The sequence below is a fragment of the Pezoporus flaviventris genome, unplaced genomic scaffold, assembly GCF_033815535.1.
Source record: "Pezoporus flaviventris isolate CSIRO_AGI_PZ_B2104156 unplaced genomic scaffold, CSIRO_AGI_Pfla_v1 ptg000063l, whole genome shotgun sequence".
NCBI lineage: Eukaryota > Metazoa > Chordata > Aves > Psittaciformes > Psittacidae > Pezoporus > Pezoporus flaviventris.
The window spans coordinates 2,296,954-2,319,112 of NW_026892611.1; the positions used below are offsets into that span (position 1 = coordinate 2,296,954).

The window sequence follows — 22,159 nt, forward strand, 5'->3', positions numbered from 1 at the left end:
CTCGGAGAGACAACAGCAGCAGGGTGGGGAATCCTCTCCTCTCCTGCAGCAGCACTGATGTGCTCCTCTCCTTGCTCCCATTGGAAGCGTGGCAGGATGACGTTTGCCCCATAGTTCTTGGGAGCACGGCCAAGGCTTCCAGTGAAGAACACCCATACAGAGCAAAGCCTGACCTCTGCACGGAGCTTCGGAAGCTTGGAGCCTATGAAGGCAACAGCAGCCCCAGTACACAGTGATCTGTAAACCCAGCCTCTGCCAAACCCAGGTCTCAGGCAGTGTGGGAGCCCTGTTGAATTCAAGGTAACCTTAACAGAAGGTTTCCCTTCCATAGCAAGTTCAAGGTAATGCAATCCAAATCTGAACGGTTTCAGTCGCAGCTCAAGAAGCATCAGTGCTTTGGGAGGCTTCCCACCCAGCCCCGTTTCATCCACACTGACAAGGATCAGGGTAATGAGGTAGAAAATGAAGCAGCTGCTTGAAGGACAATAAAGCCTCTGTCTCTGAGCAGAAAGAGCTCCAAAACAGAGATCCAGCTGACAGGGGTTGACCAATGTTTGCAATGCAAGCTATGGACTAAACGGATCCAAGTGGAGCTGGGTGCGTTCAACAAGGCAGCATTTCTAAGGAAACCTGGAAGGGAATCCTGCCCTGCTTGGGAGCAAAAGCTTTTGTGCTCAAGAACAACCATTTCCCTGGGCTGAGATGCAAACTGTGCTTGCAGAAAGCTGCCTGCACCCAGCTGCAAGGGGTTGTGCCCTGCTGAGCCTTCCTGCAGCGTGTCAATGCCAAATCCAGTGCAAACACATGTCCAGGCTGTGCCAGGTAGCTGAGCACTGCATGTAGAGGTACGTGACAATGGATAACACCACTTCCTTTTCTTTCCCCATGCCTTCACCTGAGATGCAAGGTAAAAGAGGAGGACTGGGTGGAAAAGAAGCCTCGGAATAACCACTCGGCCTCACAGATAGGAGGGACTGACCCTTTGTACCAGACAAAATTACATGCTATTCAAGCCACAGGCAAGCAATCCACTTTGTTCTTTCCTGCTAGCCCAGCTCACAGCCATAGCAAGGAACAGAATGGAGTCAGGTAATAGCTCTTCACTTACCGTAAGCGATGTGAAGGTCATACACATCCCCCCAAAGCCATTCAGAGCCAGCGCAATGAATATCAGCACAGACAGAGCTGCAACAATAAAAAGCCACCTTTAGCTTTCACTGGGGCGAAGAGGAGGGCCCTGAGGGCTTTGGTCCTGACACCTGAACACCTCAGTGGGCCCTCAGGATGTGCCACACTGTCCCTGACCCAGCACCATCTCCCCAGGCACGCAAAGGAGGGCCAGGGCTCTCCTCCAAGAGAGAGCTCAGGCTGGGCTCATCCCTCCAGGATGGAAGGGTTTGGTTTCTCTAATGAACACACTTGCTGAGGCAGCTTGTCTTAATGGGTCTTAAAAGGAAGATTTACTTGAAAGAAGTGTCATTCAAACAGCCATCTCGCTATCTGGTCCTGGGGAGCCAAGGCTCCCTGCATCCCTGGCCAGAAACCCGATCACACAGCGCTATTACCCATTACCCATTGCTATCACTCATTTCCCAACCCTGAGAAAGCCATGAACTCGTTTGGAATTGCTCTTTTCACAGGACCCAGCCCTGCCCAGATGCAGAGCTGAGGGGCCTGGCTATCGCAGACACTTGGCCCTTGCTACACTCTCTGTTTAGCATTGTGAAACACCAGAGCCACTCAGCTCCCGTGGGGCAGCAGATGCTTCGCCGCGTCCTCAGCAGGACCCCGGTGCAGCACCGGGGATGTGCCAGCGGGAGCACGCAGTGCCATGTGTGCCCTCTGCTTCCACCCCCTAGACAGCCCCAAAGCCGCAGCCCCACATTGCCCCCCAGCTCAGAGGGGGAATTCCTACTTACAGTCCGGGTTACTGGCTCCATAGGCGATCAGCACACAGGACACGGCAAAGCAGGCACTGAAAGGGAACCAAACCCATGAGTTTCTTATAGCCAGCCTTCTACACAGTAAATCACATAGGCTTCTACCTCCTGAGCCCCTTAAGCAAGCACAGAGTCAGTCCTGTAAGAGGAAGGGAAGAAAACCCCAAGGGAATACCCAGATATCACAAGCAAACCTTGCACAAGGACTGAGGAAACAGCCTCTCCTCCCAGTACTGAGGCAGCTCTTGCTGGACCCAAATTCCCCACTGGTTTTCCAGCACACAGCTTTGCCAATCCTCATAAAGAGGTGACCAAAGACCTTGGTCCTGAGACCCAGCTGCGGTCACAGCACTCAGAGCCTATTCACTAGCTCTCTTGGGTAAGGGTTCAAACTGAAACAGGGGAAGTTTAGATTGGATCTAAGGAGGAAATTCTTTCCTGTGAGGGTGCTGAGGCACTGGAATGGGTTGCCCAGGGAGGTTGTGAATGCTCCATCCCTGGCAGTGTTCAAGGCCAGGTTGGACAAAGCCTTGGGTGAGATGGTTTAGTGTGAGGTGTCCCTGCCCATGGCAGGGGGTTGGAACTGGATGATCTTAAGGTCCTTTCCAACCCAAACCAGTCTGGTCCTATGATTCTAAGGTGTGAATCAGAGACTTGCCCTGTTCTCCCCCCTCTGCCTCCAGACCAGCTCAGCTTCTGGTAGCGTTTTAGTGCACTCAGACTCAGCAGCGCTGGGGTCCACTGTGCCCAACAAGTCCCTCATCCCTCCCCACCGTGGAAACAGCCAGCAGCTCTGCTATTCGAGGCAGAAAACAAGGCAGAGAGGGCCTTGAGCAGACAGGCAGGACATGTTTATCCCCAAGTTAACTCCCCGGCTTGCAAGCAGTGATGTAACATCTTGGTTTGGTGCCTCCCAGGACATAGCTCCCAGCTCAAGGAAAAAAGCCACCCTCCGTGAGTCACAAATGACTCCGCTCTTCCTCCAGGCTCCATATGGCCGGGGAACACAGAGCAACACTGCAGAGCTGAAGTGGGGACACACAGTCCTGAGCCCTTCCCTGATGGAGCAACTCACTGCACCGGCCAAAATCCAGCGTCCTGTGCACGGCCAGCAGCTCCCAGCCCCATCCCTCGGGATGCAGGGACCCACAACAGGCACAGCACCCACCCACCCCACACAACGCACGCATTCACCCCTCAGCCCACTGGGGAGCCCAGGACACCGACCTGCCGAGCAGCCGGAGCTTGCGAGGTCCATACTTATCCATGACAATTCCCAGCGGGAGCGTGATGGCACTGAGCAGGAAGGACCCAATGGTGAAGGCCAAGTTGAGCATCTCATCCTGGGCATTGCAGGAGGGCCATTTGTGCTCGGAATCCGTGCTGTTCTCCTGGGCAGGGCTGCTGGTGGTGTTTGCTGCATGGGATAGCAGAGGATCCTTATTACAGGGTTAGGGTGAGGCTTGCAGTGATGCAGGAAGGAAAAGAAAAGCCCCGTATTCAGGTGCCCCAACACCCTGGGAATACTCCCTTTGCACTCTGTATTCATTATAACTAGTGAGAAATGGAGAAGGGAAAGAACAGCAGGGAAGGGGAAACCAGTTGGGAGCAGGAAAAGCACACACGGGTACCCAGGGCACACGTATCCCAAGCAACAACAGGGTGACAACCTAAGGACAGAGATTCACTATGAGAACAGCTATAGGGCAAGGCCCTGGGAATTACAGGGACTAAACCCAGAACCCAAAGGGACTAATACAGAAATAAGGACCTCCTGTTCTACACCCAGCATGTTCTCAGAGCTCCTTCCCCTAACCAAACCAGGCACAATACCCACAGCTAAGGCAGTTATATATAGCCAGACACGGAGTTGACAAGGCCTGGCACAGAGCAGCAGCCTGCTCAAATGAAAAGCTTCCTACCCTCACTGCAGGCACGGGGATGAGGGATGGCTTTGCAGCAGCCACCCCGCTTCCCGACTGCTCTGGCTCCGAAACCTCCTTCCTGGCTTTCATACCCTGCTCCCAGGAGGGCTGGCAGCTCACCTGCCTTCTGTTCGCCACACGACTGAGGCATCTTTAACTTCTGCCCCATTTCCCATCCTTTCCCAGTGGGTTTGGGCCATACGGATCAACTCCATCTCCAGCTTTCAGCTCTCGCCCTCCCATGAGGAACTCCGCAAGCTCCCACGCTGAACAGAGCCACGTTGTGTAACAGAGGCAGGAACGGGACAGTTGAAAAACAGAGGAAGAAAGCACAAGTTCCCTTTTCTCTGCAGCAGCACTTTTAATGCCTCCTGTTAGCTCCGCTCCTGTTACAAGCCTGTCCCGAGGTGCTTTACAACCCCACGCCGGCACAGGCGCCTTTAGGCTTTCATTAAGCCCATTGCACTCCACCTCTCCTCCTCCCAGTGCTTATCTGCCTTTGGAGCCTGGGCTGCTATGACAAAGCACTTGCTTTCCTACCGCTGCCACAAGCCAGCAACGTAAAACTGCTCCCTATTTAATAATGGATCGGATGGAGTTCAATATTAAAGGAGGAACAGAGAGAAGTGGCTTACATCCACACGGAGCAGCACCAGAGAATCCCAGTGAGCCCTGGTTAGCGTTAACTAAGTAGGAATCCCCCACGTACAAGTGGCTTCATGTTCACTGCTTGGAGCATCTGTGGAGGAGATCCCCTTGGCTGCTCATGCCCCCCCATTGAGATCACACAGCCCCATCCGCTCCTCCTTCCCTTCTACCCCATCCTTGGCATCACACGTCACTGGTTCCACCTTGGCTCTCCCAGCTGCTCCAAAGAACCCTCCCAGCTTTGTGTCCATTGCAAACAATCCCCGCTCCACCTTCCTTCATCAGGGATTAGCAGGAATTGGAGGCTGTCCTGCAAACCTCCCTCTGTCCCCTCCCAGCGCTGCAGGGAAGGCACGTGGCACTTCTCTCCATTGACATGGCTTGGAGCAAGCTGCTCTAGTGGAAGGTGTCCCTGCCTCTGCAAGGGCTTGGAACAGGATGAGCTTTCAGGTCCTATCCAGCCCAAACCATTCCATGATTCCCTTGCCCTGTCCAGAGTAAGCAACAGATATCCCACGTGTTCCCTCAGCATCCCAGAGCTCCAGCCTGAGGTTCCCACCTCACATCCTCACCGATCAGCCCTGGGCAGACATGGGAGGCTCTCTGCAGCTTTCCCACTACGTCTCCATCCGTTTCATCCAGCTTTCCCTCACAATCTCCTCTTGGTGCTGCTCAGGATCTTAAACACCAACTCGTGATTAAACACCCGTCTCCACGAGGCAAGCACAGGCACACAGCTTCGCCCACAGCATCCAGGCTGCTGGGGCTCCCCACGAAGGTAAAACCCATAGGGAACAGATGTGGGAGAGAGGTTAAACTTGGGAAAACAAGGAGTTGGGGTGAAACAGTGACAAAGGAGTTGTGGTTTCCCTGTGTCAGCACTCAGCTCAGCTGCGGAGTGGAAGGAGGATGGAGGGATGGGGACAGTGCAATGACCTTTAGCTTCTGGCTGCGTGTGTTAAGGAGCCCGTCAGCCCTCCCCATAGAGACCTCAGAGCAGAAGCAGTCAGCATTTAAAGCCTGGACAGATGAATTCCTGTTCATGCACTGATGTCTACAGTTACAACATGACCCCAAGGAGCTCCCATAGCATCCTCCTGCTGCAGACCCTCCCGTGGCATGCACGATGAGCAGCAGTACCAGGAGGCAAAGAGGACACACTGAGGGGGACTCAGACCTTCCTAAAGGCTTCCTGCAGCCAGGAAAACTGGGAACAGGGCCCCCGGACCGCAGCCCCTGCTTGTACCAAGCACCTTGTTCACAGCCAGCTCCGAGGAGGGGCCAGGCCACTGCGCTGTGTGGAAGTACAAACGGCTTGTGAAAATAGAAGCAGCCCCTGAGCAACAAGGGAAGATCCAGCGAGAGGCAATGGAACCGATTCAAGCAGCCCTTGGCACCCTGACACCCCTTGATCCATCGCCACAAATAGAAACACATTGGAGGGGCTGCGGGAGCACGCACCGGGTCCAGCCAAGAGCCACCTCACTGCGGAGCGCAGGCTTCACGCGCCGGCGGCTCAGCGGCACACGGCATGCACCTAGGAGGAGATTAATGGGCAGAGAACCTGCCTAACTGCTCACCTCCCTAACGCACCCGGGCACAGCAAACAGCACTTCCCCGCAATCACTGCTCCGGATCAGTGCACTCCACGCACTGACAGCGATGCCACCCCCAAAGCCAAGTCCACCTGCGTGCACGGGCGCCGGGGCCGCCACGCAGCAGAGCCACCCATGCGTGCTCACTGCTGGCTGCCCGAAGCTGGAAGCAGCTCCAAGTCTTTATTGGCAATTACAAGAACATCCTGGCTGGTTTTACACCGCTTCCCCCCCCCCCCCCTCCACCAAGCAGCAGGATTTCTACTGCCCAATTAGTAGTTCAAGTTACTATTTAAAGAATGACAGCTCCGGCTGCCTTGGTAATCTTTTATGTCAAGCTCGGCGCTGGGATTTGTTCAGCCTCTTACTGGAACATTTAAAGTCACCCTTTCTCCCCAAATTAAGTGCTGTAGGTTCCACAAGAGGGTCAATCATTAACTGCTCTTTACCGACCTCTTCCAATCCCAAGCGCACAGCAGAGGAATGCGCCCGGCTCTTTCCAGCACTGCCTCCTTGTCTCATGGATCACACTGAAACAGGAGGACCCCCCCAGCCACCCAACGGCCCTGTGGGGCACAGCCACAACCCTCCCCTTTGACTGTTAAAGGGGGCAGAGAAATAAATCGGGGCCAAACAGACTGGGAGCATTGGTTGAAATGAAGTCCCAGGGAAGGATGTGTACAGACGACTGCTCAGCAGCCTGCCCACATAGGAACATGTTTTCCCCTCTCAGGATGGTGTCATACTTCTGGGAACTGGGAGGAGATGTTCTTGCTTTATACGCGATGCGTTGGGGTGTCCTTCCCTGCCCGGCACCTCCACAATGCCCCTCTCTTTGCACTCAGATGAAAGCCTCTATAACAGAGCTGAACTCGGTTAAACTCCCCTTCTCTCCCCAGCTGTGGTTTCATTTTGCAGCTTCAAGAGCACCGAAAGCTGCTGCTCAACGCAGCGTGTTTCCTGCACAAGGAGCATCTACCGCCTTCGCTCTCTTCCTGTTGACAGGGCCACAGGCACAGCCTGCCCCTGCATCTTGACAGCTTGGAAGGGACCTTCAAACCTCGAGCTCTCCGCCACAGAGCACATACATAACAGCGAAGAGCCGTAAGGCAGCACCTATGCCCACGGTCAGGCACACTGCCCTGCTGTAAGTGAATTAGCTTATCATCCCTTGGGTTTGCTGCAGCCCTGGCTCAGAGGAAGGTCCTCTGTTCAAGCAGCTCCTTATCTCTGCTCTGTGTGAGCAGGTTCAAGATTGCTTTTTTAAACATCTCAAAGCCAAGCCTCCAGCCCCTTAATCCCAAGCACAGCACAAAGCCACGACCAGATCAAGCTCCCCAGCAGCCGATAAGGCCCAAATCCCGATAAAGACTGCGGAATCAGCGCTTCCACCAAGGAAAAGATGCTGCTTCAGGCGGTTAAAGGCCAAGCCGTAGCGTAGTAAAGTTAAAAGGCGAACAAAGTGCCACGGACAGCCTCTTTGTCAGCAGATTTCAAGCATACCTCTTGGGATGGGATGTGGTCAAACCTGCCACCGGAGCCGGGACAACCCCTCCCAAGCACAACTGCTTTAAGGGGACGTGGTGTCTGGATGTGCATTTCCATCTCACGGCAGCGTTAAGGGCTTGGCAGAGCCCGCGTGTTTGCACATTGGCCGAGCGAAGCCCAACAGGAGCCAAGGGCAGGCAGGGGAAAGGGGAGATTCAAGAGGAAGACAAGGAGCCCTTCATGGATGGCAGTCGCTTTCTGCTACCTTCACAGAGGAGCCTGCAGAAGGGACAAGGTCTGCGTTTCACTGGAAGGCATCACAAAGTGCAAGAGCTTTTGCTGACGAATGGAAAGCCCGGCCAAGAACCTTTGGCTCAATAGGAAAAGTCTCTTTTCTTCTTCTTCTTCTTGTGGTCGTTGCAGTTCTTGCATGCACAACAGGATCAGCAACAAGTGCCCAAAGGCAAGCGGTTATAATGTGCTTGCACCGAGCTTCACGCCGAGGCTGCGGGGTGCCATGGGTTACACGAAGAGAGGCAACCGCTCATCCCAGCCAAGGTCGAATTCAGCTTGGTGCTGATCATTCAATGAGCACTGCGGGGCGGCTGCATCCCCCACGCAGGGAGCCAGGGCTCTTCCCAACCGAGTTTATGACACAAACAGAGGAAGGGAAGGGAATAAGTAGGGATAAAGGAGGAAACCGGTGTAACTGGTCCTCCATGCTCCTCACCAGCCTCATCACCAGCAGCATGCCCACATATTTGAGGACAATGAGAACATTTGGCTGCATCGGTTTCTCTACAGGGGCTCCATTCTCTTGCCTCAGGGCACAGCTTGGTCCCTGGGAGGAAGGAATTGCCCCCCTAGGGCTGCAATTTCACCATAGGCCAAACATCTGCATTATCCCTGTGGTTCCGTAGCACTCCTGTGGGGGAGAGCCATTGGCAAAGAGGGGTGAGGAGCAGAGGTGAATCTTGATTTGGGGCCAAGGTAGACGAGTTGAAAGCCATCAAAGCAAAGGGTAGGAGGTGGGCCCCAAGGGAAGCAGGGCTCATGTCAGGAAGCAGATAGGAAAAGGGTTGCTTTAGGAGACAGTCAGCGTTTGCTTATCAACCCTTGTGTGCCTTATCTGGGAGGCAGAAAGCCTCTGCCTGATAGGTTTAATGGGATCTCTTCCACAGGCTCAGGACACAGTCACTGTGGCTTGCAGATAACAAGCCCTACCAAACAGTCTCCAGGGTTGAGGACTCCTCCTCACCACCCCAGTGACGTGCACACTGTGAGCAGAGCACAGGATGGAGATCAAGCAGCCAAGCTGGTGGAGGACTCGAGCACTTCCATGTCTACCAAGTGCACCAGCATCTCACTGCGTTTCACACTTCCCCCTCTATCCTCAGCCATTGCCCACTGAGGGTCCATGCACTTATTTCCAACCCCTTTTCTTCCCCTTATGCTTCCTCCTCCATCCCCATGCTCACCATGGGCCGATCCACCATCACACAGCCCAGACACCTACCTCCTGCCTCCCTTCTCTTTGCTATTCCCTTCCCTGTGCACATGCAAACCTTTGTCACCGAAGCAGCTTTCCAAACCCACACCACACCTTTACCCTCAGGTTGCTTTTAACCCCACTGTGGGACACCCCTGCCCACAATCCTCTCCCTGCTCCGGCTGGGATACCCATCCACCTACACGCTGGTGTTCCCAGGGTTATCCTTCCCACACCACAGGATCGCCTCCTTCCTGGCAAGGATGTGGCTGCTACACAGACAACTGCTTCCTCTGCTGGGGCCAGAAGGTGGATCTCAAGCCCTCAGAGACACAACCTGGTTTAAGCACATCCTGGGTGTTTGAAGAGGGAAAGGAACAAAGCATCAACAGCATTTACTTCTGCAGCGTCTCCCCCAACAGCAGCACTGGGCTCCCCTAATCCTACGGTCACCCATGCTCTTTTCCTACCACTAAGGAGAGAACACCTATAGTTTCCTTCTACAAACTCAGAACACCCTCCCCACAAGTCATCATCTTCCAGATGCAGAGGAAGACCCCATGGCCAAGTGGGAAAGGCTGTCAGAAAAGCCTTTACCTGATCTGTAAGGCTTCTTTTCCAATCACTCTGCAAAGCAACCACAAGGACAGGCGCATCACAAGGATGCCATTGGCTTTAGGAAGGAGCACACATCCCTTCCTTCTGCCCCAGGGCAAACCTGGAGCTCAGCCCTGCTCCAGTCAATCCCACAGCACCAAACCTCATCAGCACCTTACTCACATGAGTCTCCAGAGCATCCTTACCCGACTCGTAGCACAGGTAGGAATAAAACCCTTCTGCTTTCAGCATGATGAGGAGGGAGCCCCAGCCCAGCAGGACAGCAGAGAAGAGCAGGCTCTCAATGATGGCTGTGGATGCCATCCACCAGCGCCGGCGATGGGCCGTAGCCAGTGTGGGTGCCATGGCTGGGTGGGATGATGGCCTCGATCAGTCCTAACCTGCAGGGACCAGAACAACACCCATCATCCACTGCTCAAAGAGTGCAAACCAGCCCCGGTTAAGAGATCTCCCCAGTGGAACACAAGCAAACCTGCCTGTGAATACAAGGCACTCAGGTGTCAAACTCGTTCTTGCAGGTACCAGCCTGCCCAAGTGACCTGGAGGGATGCGGGAGCACCGATGCCCTTGGAGCAGCCCCTCTGGTGCACACAGGGTGACAGAGGAGCCTTCAAGGACTCCGTTCCACCTCCTGAACACCAGGTATGGAAATGGAGCAAGGATCAACTGCCCGGAGCCCACCGCCCATCGCCTGCCCGGGGTGAGCAGCCCATTGTAAGGCATTAATGAATCAATGCCAGAGCAGGGGGCTTCAATCTCATGTCTGCTTAAGGGAGAGGCTGGGATCCCCACAGCACTTTAGTGACCCACCAGGTCTGCTCTGCCCCATGCAGGCGCACAGAGCTGCTCTGGAAGGTGAGCATGGGGTCTTATATAGGATCAGAACCAACCAGGTTGGAAAACACCTTTAAGATCAAGTCCAGCATTACTGTGGCTGCCCCATCCCTGGCAGTGCTCAAGGCCAGGTTGGACACAGGGGCTTGGAGCAAGCTGCTCTAGTGGAAGGTGTCCCTGCCCGTGGCAGGGATTGGAACTGGATGAGCTTTAAGGTCCCTTCAACCTAAACCATGGCTCTATGGTTACCCCAGGGCTGGCAAGTCCACCACTAAACCTGTACTATCAGTCCTATAAATGCAGTTTATATACAATTATGCATATACTGTACCCAAGATGGCTCATCAAGGAGCCGTTTTTGCTAACTACCAGACCACCCATCCAGGGGCCAAGGCTGCACCAGCCTGCCCCATCCCATCCCACACTGCTCCACCTCGGCACACTGACATGCCCTACGGATGCTGCAGTGGGATGAACTGTCCCAGCTCCCAGCCCCAGTTCCTAGGGCCCATAAGGATGATTTGGGACCAGACCAGGGGCTGCTCTGGAGAGCCTCGAGATGCAGCAGCCCCAGGGCTATGAGGCAAGTGGCCATTTTAGACAAGCTGAGCCGCTTCCCAGCCCAGAGCATGCACTAAGGGGAAACCCAACTGGTGCCACACAGCCTAAAGCAGCTCCTCAGGGCTTTCCACAGCACAGAGGCCCCAGCCCTGGTTGCTTTGGGTAGGGGAGGACACAGGCTCCCCCTCCAGCCATAAAGCCCCCCCCCGGCTCATTTCCTCCTCTTCCTCACCTCTGCTCCTATAGCCCCATCCCCATACCAACCCCGGTGCACCCAGACCCCCCCTTCTCTCCCAGTCACCCCACACCCCCCCCCCCCACTCTCCCAAACGAGCCCTGCTGCATCCTGCCCCCAGCCCCAATTCACCCCGCTCCCACCCCACCGATCGCTCCCATGCACCCGCCCCGTCCCCATCCACCCGCTCCTCCTCCGATTCACGCCATTCCCACCCGCGCACGCCCCCGCTGCACCCCGGAACACCCCATTCCCCCCCATCAACCCCCGCAGGCCTCCTCCTCATGCAGCCCCACGGGGCAGCCCCATAGGAGCCCCGCTGCTCCCCGCTCGCCGCCGCTCACCCTCGGCCGCCCCCCGACTCCGCTCCGCGCCGCCGCGGTCCCACCCCGGGCTTTTTATCCGTCCTGCGGAGCAAACAGCCACCGCCGCTGATTGGTCCGTGGCCAGCCAATGGGTGAGCGCGCCGATGCTGCCCGTGCCAGTGGCGCGCCCCCCGGTACCCCCTATAGCACCCCGGTACCCCCCTATAGCCCCTTCATACCCCCCATATAACCCTCCATACCCCCCATATAACCCTCCATATCCCCCCTATAACCTTCCGCGACCCCCCTATAGCCCCTCATACACCCCATATAACCCTCCAATATCCCCCTATAACCCTCCATATACGCCCTATAGCCTTCTGGTACGCCCCTATAACCCTTCATACCTCCCCTATATAACTCTCTGATACCCCCCCTATAACCCTCCATATCCCCCCCTAACCTTTCAGTACCCCCTATAGCCCTTCATACCCCCCCATATAACTCTCTGATACCCCCTATAACCCTCCATATCCCCCCTACAACCTTTCAGTACCCCCCTATAGCCCTTCATACCCCCCATATAACCCTCTAGATACCCCCCTATAGCTCTTCATACCCCCCCATAGAACCCTCTGATACCCCCCTAGAACCCTCCATATCCTCCCCATAACCCCCCGGTACCCTTCGGTATCCCCCTATAGTCACCCGCTACCGCCCTATAACCCCCCCGCTATCCCCTTCCCTCGCTGCCCCCGGCCTCTCCTAACACATCCACACACCCCAACGTTGTACCCGTTGTTTCCGACACCCGAGCACCGCCGGGACAGACACCCCCGGGGGGGGGGGGGGGGGGGGGGGAAGCGGACCCTTGGCTTAAAAACGGGGGAAACGGGTCAAAACGGGAGGTGACGGTGGAGCGGGATGGGCTGGAGCCCCACCGCCCGCCCATCTCCGCCTCCCGGCTCGGCGGGGAGGTCCCTGCGGGCTTTCGTACCGGCTCTTGCCGGTCTCGACCGGCTCCTGCTCGTACGGAGCGCAAGGAGCTATTCCGGTAGCAGCAGCACCCGCTGCTGTCTCATCCGCAGCGGTTACAGGCACCCTAAAAAGCCCGTTTTGGGACCCAGCACCAAGCCCGGGGCTGACCGGGACTGGGGGTAAGGAGCCTGGAACCCGCCGGCCCCCAGCACCAGCTATTCCATTAAATAAATCAGATCACTGCAGTGCGAGAGCTCTTTGCATCCGAGCTCAGAGCCCTGCCCTCTCCTTACACCAAATTAGCTCCCAGAGCATTCCTTTGTGGGATTTCCAGTCCTGCCGTAAACCCATCACTCATCAGCCGGGCCCCGGGCCAGAGGAGGTGGACAAATATCCCTGGAAATCATGCGAAGGGAAGTTTTCCCAGCCAGAGGAGGTGGAAACGGGGCCTGGCGCAGGTAAACACCTCCCAGACGGACACCGGACACGCTCCCGCTGCTGCATCCCTGAGGAAGGGGCAGGCAGGGGCGGCTGGGAAGAGGAAACTCCTCAGGCTTGGCTGTGGGATGAGGGTCAGAGCCTCGCAATGGCTGGGAAGTGGATTTAAGCCAAAGCAAAGAAACAAACAAAAACAAAGCCCAAAGGAAACAAGGAGCCTGGAGCTGGGCATGGGGTTGAGCAGACGGGGAGGGAGCCCCCCGGGAGAGCTCAGCACCCAGCTCTGCATCCAAGAAACATGGACGGTGATGGGAAGGAGCACGAGGAGGGCGCAGGGGCTGTCTGGGGACACGGGAACCCTTTGGTACAGCGGGAGCATATTGGGGGGGGGGGTTGGTTTTCCTCTCCTAGAAGGAGCAAAGGAGCTATCAGATGATCTGTTGCCAGCTATAAATACACCCGGGGCCTGAGTAAACACCATGGAGAGAAGAAAAACAAAGTGGAGCTGAAGAACAGCGTTGACACAGAGAGACATTTATAGAAAGCAGCCAGGAATCAGTTTAGGCTGGATGGGAGCTGACGGCTCCTGCCCGGCCACCCAGGGAGGCTCCCATGTGGTCCTCTCCTAAAGCAGAGCTCAGGCAGTTCGGAAGGAGATGATGAGGCTGCGGTGATGGGGACAGATCCCCGTGGCCATTAGGGATGGCTTGAGGCTGCTCCTACCTCCGCAAGGCACGGACACCTCTTTGCTTGTGGATAGAAGGAACAGCTTCCCGGGGGCTGGCTTCAGTGGGATTCAGCCATCGATCCAGCACGGGAAGATGTTAACTCCTCCCTCACCCACCAGCCCTGACTTGCAGCCTTCCCTCACCCAGCATTCAAACCACATCAGGAAGCATCCCCAGGGAGAAGACACCAGCCCCACGCCGCAAATCCACCTCTCCCCATCTTCAAGCAGGGGCCACATCCTGCTTAGCACTGAGCCCCTGGGACGTGACGGCAGCGTTTTCTCAAGGCCGGGTGCTTGTTTCCATGTCAGAGAAGGCCGTTGTCAGCTCTTCACATGCTGTACCCGGGGGGAACCAGCTCGTGTGACGTTCCCTTCTGGCACAGCATCACTCTGCTCCCAGGCTGGAAATAGGATCAGGGCAGGAAAAACGGCTGCTTATAAGTAACATGTGGGGCTGTCCCTGCCCCTGTCGTATCATAGCGTCAAAACAGAGCGGGGCTGTGGGCAGGAGGGTGCGCGGGTCCAGGATGAGCGGGTTTATTCCTATACCACAATATTTGGTGCTGTAATGACAGCAGTGCGTGATGGCACTGCAGGAACGAGTGCTGCACCCTGCTGCTCATCCCCGCGAGAGCACGGGGATGCATCCATGAAAAGCATCCATGAGAAGCAACGGGGAAAAAGCAAACCCCACTGATGCTGAAACGCCCCAAACCCCAACTCAGCAGCATCAGAGCAGGGCTCACACAGAGCTCTGCACATGATGTGAGATACAGGCTGCAGGGTAGGTGCTCTGGATGCTCCGGTCTCCAGCACTGCTCTGGGTTCAGCTCTGTAAGTGAGACTTCAGAATTCAATAGAAACAGGACATTAGCAAACCCAGCAAACTGAAAGCTTCAGGCTATTGATGGTTTCTACACTTTAGAGAGTATTTCTTAGGGGTGGATGGGAAACCCAACTCCTTAAGGGCTTTGGTAACGTTTAATTTTCATCTAGAGGCTTCCACACCATGTGAGTAACAGAACGGACAAGAAACTTCTGGACTTAGATACATCTAAAACCAGTTCATGCTGCAAACCCTCTCTGGCATCTTGACCCCCCTTGTGCCCATCTCTCTGTGCTGCCTGAGCTCCTCTGGCCATGCTGGAGATGCTACAGCCCCTCCATCCCACCTCACGCACCCATGGTGAGGAGACGGCACCCGTGGCGATGTAATTTTCCATGCATGTCATGTCATGTCATGTCATGTCATGTCCTTATCAGCGCCATGTGCAAGGACAGGTCGATGGCCATGGCCCAGGTGCCACAGCTGCTCTTGCAAAACTGGAACTGGAGCCTGGTATTGCATGGAGTTTAAAAGGCCATTGATAAACTCCGTGCCACGCTGCGAGCCTTGTCATGTGCTATGCATGTACATAGGAATGAAGGCAGTCAGAGAGACCCACATAAACCCCTGCAGACCCAGACACCCTTCGAGATAAGCAGCTATAATCAGCTCTCACTGAAGCTGCTTGTCACAGCCCATCACCTACCCCCGGCCCCTCTCCACAACATAATCCCTCCCAGCAAGAGAAGCATCTTTACAGCAAGAGGCTCCAGGCAGCTTTATGGAGCTGGGAGAGGGAAAGGTGGAAGCCAGTGGGGTGAAACTGGTTTTTACCTGTGTGCAACCCCCAGCAGCCCCACTGTCATTCATGAGGAAGATGCGTGCCCCCCAAACCCAATGCTGATAGAGACTAGAAGGTGCCACTGCCGCATCCAGAGCATCGCTGTGTTGTGGCAGGTCCAAAGTGAAGCACACAGGACAGGGGGGAGCAGGAAACAGCCCTGAAGCACCAACCCATGGGGCTGCCATTGCTGTGGCTCTCGGCATCACCATCACCCATCACACATCACCCATCATCGCATCACATCACCCATCATACATCACCCATCATCGCATCACATCACCCATCACACATCACCCATCATCGCATCACATCACCCTTCAAGGGTCCACCCCAGCAACAGGAAAGGGATCAATGGGAATGCTCAATGCTTCTCCAGTTCAAGCTCGGAGGGGGCCCTCAGCTCCCACACTGGGCTCAGAGATGCCACCAGCGCAGGCAGCGGTGGCTCAGGTGGCCGCAGGGGTGGCCGCTGGCCCCTCGGTGATGCTGGGGGGTGAATCAGTGCCGCTGCTCATCACGTTCTCATACTTGGGCTCTTCCTCTGATGCAGCAAATCCCTTTGCTTCGAGGCTGAGGACTAACTCAGGGCTTTTACTCCTCTCCGTGGCACCTGCAGCATCGCAGCCTCCGTCCTGGTCCCCGATGCTCTTCAGTGAGGGAGATGCCAGAAGGAAGGACTTTCTCTTCCCAGGCTGATGCTTGCTGCTTGCCTCAGCGGCAGCCCCAGGGATGCTCTCCCTCTGCTTGCAGCTATTCACCGAGTCTCTGCGCTGCCCCAGGGCCCGGCGGGGTGGTTTCTGGATGACCTCAAAGCTCTTCCTCACCTTGGGCTCCTCCTTGGCAGCCCATTTGCCCCTCTGCAAGCTGCCCAACCGCTTCAGCACCGCCTGGACCGGGCCCTCGCCACCTCCCTCTGCCTTGGGGTCCTGCCCGCCCGTTCCCACCGTCACGTAGATGGTGGTGACGTTGGGCTCCTTCCCCTTCGCCTCCCAGCTTCCTGACCTCGCAGCCGCTTCGAGGGCCTCCACTCTCTGTGCCACGTGCCTGGTGCTGGACACCACGCGCCGGCGTCCTCCTGGGGTGGCCCTTGGGGATGGCCGGTGGCTTTCGTCCCCCTTGCCGATGGGATCAGGGCTCTCGTAGCAATCACTGCCCGGTCGCTCAGTGCAGGGCTCAGGTTCCTTGTCCCCAGGGGGTTGGGACAGCTTGGGTGGGCCCCATGGGGCCTTGGGCTTCCTCCCAGGGCTGGGGGTCTCCATCATCCCAAATTTGGTCCCCTCGGCAAAGGATACAGAGGGGCGCTTGGCCTTGGCGATGCTGGAGGTGCGAGGGATGGCGAAGGGCTGCGAGACATCCTCGGAATCAAAGGCGGATGGATCCGGGAGCACCTCGCCTATGGGGGATACCCCCTCCTGCAGCTCAGCTCCCCCCAGCAGTGGGATGCCTGCGGGAGAAGGGGATGAGTTAGGGCTGATGGAGCCCAGGGACACACTTGGGATGAGCAGGAGAGAGGCTGATGCAACAGGGTTGTCCCTGGGGATGTTTTCCTGGGAAGAGGTTGTGGCTGCCCCACACCAGGCACATCCCACCACATGAGGCCAAGCATGGGTGTCCTTACAGGCAGGAAAACAAGGGCATGAAAACAAGCACTGCCCATGCCCAGGACCCATCCCTTGGCCACCCAAGGGTGGCGATGGAGCAGGATTGATCCGTAGAGGAGGAGCAGGTCACCTTCTCTGGGAGGGACGGAGTACTCGGGTCCCTCGTTGTCGGTGTCAAAGGAGGAGAAGGAGCTGTCTGAAACCCACGCGGCCGATGGCGGCTCGATGAAGCTGGGGTTGAAGGGGATCTCTGTGTCGTGGTGCGAAACTGAGGAGGAGAAGACACCCAAAAAGTGAGCTCAGACACCCCCAGATGGTGACGATGTGGGGGGGGGAGCTCTGCTTCTTTTCACCTGTGACTTTGGGGAGCTTAGAGCCAGCCAGGTTGAAGCAGGGCATCATCGCGCTGAGGTTCGCCAGCACCCCCCGCACGTGGTGCTTCATCCTGGCCACCACGCCGTCATCCGCCACGGCTGCCCTGCACAGGGGATGTGGACATCAAGGGATGCAGGAGATGGGGTTTTCCATCGAGGACTGGCAAACTGGAAGCAATACCTGTCCCTGGCGTCTGCTGGACCAGCTCCGCAGCAGCAGCAGGCGATGCAGAGCAGCAGCAGCAGGAGGGGGACGAGGATGGCGGCTGCAAGAGCTCCGTGGTCCTTTAAACCTGTGCGGAGCAGATGGGTTGAGTCCAGCACGTCCTGAAGTTGCCAACCCCAAAGAGCCACCCCACCGCTCATGGTGGGGCCGTGAGGCACAAGGTGGGGTCCCAGCACCACGCACAGCACCAAGGGGTAAATCTGAGGTTGCCCTTACTCAGCACACAGTCGCCTCGCACAGGGTCGCAGGTCCCCCGGGAACACTGGCACGATGAGGAGCAGTTCACCCCGTAATACCCCTCCGTGCAGGTGTCATTGCAGCTGGAAGAGAAAGGAAAGGAGGAAAACACCCCTGGGGAGAACGGGGGCCCTATCCCTGCCTTGCTCCCGGCAGTACCTGGCTCCCCAGTAGCCAGCCTGGCAGATACAAGCTCCGGACACCGGATCGCAGCTCCCCCTGACGCACTCGGGGCACAGGAGCCGGCATCCATCGCCGAAGGTACCCGCGGGGCAGGAGATGTTGCAGCTGCCAACACAAAGAGGGAAGCATCAGCCCCCTGCATCCCGCAGCGCAGCACCCGAGGCTTTGGGGCGGCTCGGTCCCGGCCGTACCTGGGTCCGGTCCAGCCGGGCTCGCAGCGCGGGCAGGCGCCGGTCTCCGGGTCGCAGGCATCCCCCTGCCGGCAGCGGGGGCAGCGCAGGAGGCAGCGGTCTCCGTGCGAGCCCGGAGGGCAGCGGTGCTGGCAGAGGGTCCCGTTCCAGCCGGGCTGGCAGGCGGGGCAGAGCCCGTCCACGGGAGAGCAGGGCCGGCCGAGCTCGCAGCGCCCGCAGCTGCACGGGCACAGGGGCACTGAGGCACGGACACGCACCACGGAACCCCCACAAACGCAGGTTTCACCCCGAAACAGCACCGAGCATCAGGTGGGGCCATGGGGGCTTAATGCTCTGTGGTGGCAAGAGGGAAGCAGAGATGCTGCTTTATCACGCCAAGGAATGGGAACAAGGACAACCAGGTTTTAGGATGACACCAGTGCTTTCTGCCGCCATCAGCAGCCTTCCAGTACTTAAAGATGGAAGAAACCTGGAGAGGGGCTTTGGACAAGGGATGTAGGGACAGGCCAAGGGGAATGGCTTTAACCTGCCAGAGGGGAGACTGAGCTGAACTCTTAGGCAGAAGCTCTTCCCTGTGAGGGTGCTGAGGCGCTGGCACAGGGTGCCCAGAGAAGCTGCGGCTGCCCCATCCCTGGCAGTGTTCAAGGCCAGGTTGGACACAGGGGCTTGGAGCAAGCTGCTCTAGTGGAAGGTGTCCCTGCCCGTGGCAGGGGTTGGAGCTGGAGGAGCTTTAAGGTCCCTTCCAACCCAAACCATTCCATGCCTCTGTGTTTCTCTTGGGACAGCAGGGATGCTGCATCCAACCAGGGATGCTCAAACCTCCCTAGGATGGTCCCCAGCCAAAGAGACAGACACAACCATGATGATTCCCCCCCCCCAAGGTCTTATTGCACCCCCTGGTTCCTCCCACACCCTCCCATTGCCCCCATCTCACCTGTGCATGCACTGAGACCCATACTGCCCGGGCGGACACGGCTCCCTGCAGCTCCTGCCTTGGTAGCCGGGGCTGCAGCTGCAGTGCCCGCTGACGGGGCTGCAGGAGCCGTGGATGCAGTCGCAGCGCCGCTGGCAGGCGGGCCCCCAGAACCCAACCTTGCATTCACACTTGCCCGTCTCCTGGGCGCAGGGCGAGAGGTTGCAGGAGCACTTGAAGCTGCACCTCCTGCCCCACCAGCCGGGCAGGCAGCGGCAGTGCCCGCTCACGGGGTCGCACTGGGAGCTGGAGGGGTTGCATTGGCATTGCTTCTTGCAGGTGGGCGCCCACCAGCCCGGCTCGCAGCGGCAGGCGCCGGTGAGGGGGTCGCAGTGCCCATGGGGACCGCATTGGCAGGAGAACTGGCACAGGGCACCCCAGTGGTTGGGGCGGCAGGTACAGCGCCCGCTCGCCGCATCGCAGCGCCCGTTGGGGTGACACGGGCAGCTCCGCTTGCAGTCGGGGCCCCAGTACTGCTCGGGGCAGGCTGCGGAGGGAAGGAGGTGGTGAGGATGATGGGGGCCATAGGGAAGCTTGGCAGCTCCCCCCCCCCCCAAGGATGGTGAAGTGGATGGGGGAGCCCATGGGATGTACTCACGGGAGCTGCAGTCTGCTCCGAAGAAGCCGGGTTTGCAGAGGCAAAGCCCAGGTCTCACACACACCTCATCCGCCCCGCAGGCATCTTCGCCCTCGCACAGTGCTGTTGGTGACAGGGCAAGCATCACATCAGGGCAGGATGGGGTCCCCTGTGCTTGCACCCCACTGCTGGACCGCATCACACTGGGGCATCATGGGGAATCCACCGTCCCGCTTCCCGCTCCATCCAAGCCACACCATCAGCAAGCTCACTCAGCGGGCATTTGGGGTCCCTACAACACAACACCCCACTCAAAGAGAGCTGTGGGGCTCCATCACTCACCGGCCGTGCATTCCTGCCCTTCCTGCTTCCAGCCGGGACAGCACGCGGGGCCGGTGGGGAGCCTGAGGAGAGAGCCACAGTGGAGCATCCACAGGGATGAGGGTACCAGGGTGGGTTCAGAGCATTGCTTAAGGCACAGCAAACACCCTGGCTGGGTCTGGCAGGCAGAGGCAGCGCAGCCCCGGGGGCTTTGCTCCGGAAGGAAACCAGTAAAATAGAAGGAAATTCAAGAGGCTGCAGCCCGGGTGGGCGGTGGGGCAGGTAATGGGGCAGGCAATGGGGCAGGCAGCACGGATCTGCCACTGTGGAGCCCGTATCGGGTCCCTGATGCTCTGGGAGCAGCCCAAAGCTTCACCAGCAACACAGAAGGAAGGCATTAAAGTGATGGTGATGAAAGGCGCTGCCATGGATGGCGAGACCAAAGGGAGAGGCAGCAGCAAAGCGGAGGGGAAAGCAGCTCCAAAAGCTCTTTGGGATTTGCTGTGCCTATGTTTCCCATTGGCACTTGAGGGGAAGTTTTGCCAGTGCTCCCAAATCCCATCCCAATGCCCTGTGCGAGAAATAACCCCTGGAGGAGGTTAAGGAACATCCGCGGGTACCAACAGCCGCGCTCCCCAGCATCACCGCGACGCATCCACGCGGTGCCAAGCAGCAGGTCTCTGTCCACGGAGCATGGACAACGGCCCCATGGAGCTGCCAAGAGGCCCCATGAGACGGAGGAGCACAAGCAGGGACCCCCATGGCACCCACCTGCAGACGTTCCTGCCGTCGGGATCGAGCTCCTGCGCAGAGCTCTGCACCCACAGCCACAGATGGAGGCAGAGGAGGTGCCGCGCGTTCCCCATCCCACCAGGGCACCAGGGCCCAAGTCCCTGCAGCTCCCAGTGCTGGCGTCCGCCTGTCCCGTCCCGTCCCGTCCGTCCCTCCCGTGCTGCGGCCTCTTCCTCCCGCCAGCCTTGGGTTTCTTCCTGAGGAAACGCGGGAGGAGCCGCCGCGATCCCGACGTCAGGGGACGGGAGGCCGGGAATGCCGCCGCAGGGGCTATTCCTGGCCCTTGGTGCCACCCCGGCAGCAGGAACGGGTGCCCGGGGGCTTGGTGCTCCATGAACATCGCCCCCGTGGTTGTCCTGCTCCCCCTTGGGCCATCCTCCATCACCCCCAAAGCTGCTTTAGCCAATGCCCACCCACCCCCCCCCCCAACCCACATGAGGTCCCTGCTGCATCCCCTTGCCCCCACCACTGTGAGCTGCCCTATGGCACTGCTGACCCCTGGTAGGAGCTAAGTGGGGTCCCCACGTCCCCCATGGGGACACGGTGTTCCTTTTGAACCGCTGCTGGCCCCTGTCCCACCTCTCCCCGTCCCCAGGAGCTTTGTGTCAGCAGATGCACAGGAAACACCTTTTTCCTACCCAAGGCCAGCTCAGCCAGGGGGGATAACCCGGGCTGCAAGCTGCTCCTCACACTTAACTCCTCCATAGCCAGCACTGCGCCCATGGAGCCACGTTCCCATTGGAGCCGACCCACTGAAAGGGTCAGCCTGTGCATGGGAAGTGATGGAATCCCAGCAGCATCATCCCAAGCAGGGGTACCTCGGAGGAGAAACGGGACTGATTTATTTCCAACTCCAGTTCTAAAGTGAAAGCACCTGAGGGGACGGATGCTTCCCTGTGAACATGAGGATTGCTCCTGTCTTCCAGTTCCCAACAACAGCAGGAAGAGGTCCCGGTACAAAATGGTACAGAGTGGCACTGATGGTGCTGATCCCGGCCGTTCCCAGCTCCGGGAGCATCCGTGCACCCGGTGCAGTGTGGTGATGCCGGATACCCCAACTCCACCTTCACATTGCAGGGATGAACCCCAACGAAACGAGGCAGGATCTGGGAGAGGTGTTTGATGGCAAGAGGCACGAGTGGATGGGAAGCGGGTGCAGACCCCGGTGGTGCTGAGCTGCAGGCACAGAGAAGTGGAGACCCCCAGAGGTTAAGCCATGAGCACAGTGGA

The 22,159-nt window shown here is 57.8% G+C and overlaps 2 protein-coding genes across 3 annotated transcripts in view; both read right to left on the reverse strand.

The window, feature by feature from the left end:
• SLC43A2 (solute carrier family 43 member 2) overlaps positions 1–11,768 on the reverse strand; it is a 28,972-nt gene extending 17,204 nt beyond the window's left edge. The window contains exons 1-5 of one of the 2 annotated variants that reach the window (XM_061470036.1): positions 11,678–11,768; positions 9,889–10,083; positions 3,168–3,357; positions 1,920–1,975; positions 1,109–1,185 (exon numbers count right to left, since the gene is read on the reverse strand). In XM_061470036.1, coding sequence (XP_061326020.1) covers positions 1,109–1,185; positions 1,920–1,975; positions 3,168–3,357; positions 9,889–10,048 — 483 coding nt within the window. In that variant the 5' untranslated portion in view covers positions 10,049–10,083; positions 11,678–11,768. The remainder of the gene's footprint in view (positions 1–1,108; positions 1,186–1,919; positions 1,976–3,167; positions 3,358–9,888; positions 10,084–11,677) is intronic. The other variant, XM_061470035.1, reaches the window with a different exon arrangement.
• Positions 11,769–15,034: 3,266 nt separating this feature from the next.
• Positions 15,035–21,317, reverse strand: SCARF1 (scavenger receptor class F member 1). Its single transcript, XM_061469994.1, has 11 exons — positions 20,909–21,317; positions 20,159–20,220; positions 19,838–19,939; positions 19,201–19,726; positions 18,267–18,485; positions 18,052–18,180; positions 17,872–17,975; positions 17,611–17,722; positions 17,409–17,533; positions 17,186–17,323; positions 15,035–16,898 (listed from the first exon to the last, which is right to left on the reverse strand). Exons 1-11 carry the CDS (start codon positions 21,001–21,003, stop codon positions 15,901–15,903), a joined length of 2,610 nt encoding a protein of 869 aa, XP_061325978.1. The 5' UTR covers positions 21,004–21,317; the 3' UTR covers positions 15,035–15,900.
• Between the last annotated feature and the right edge of the window lie 842 nt (positions 21,318–22,159).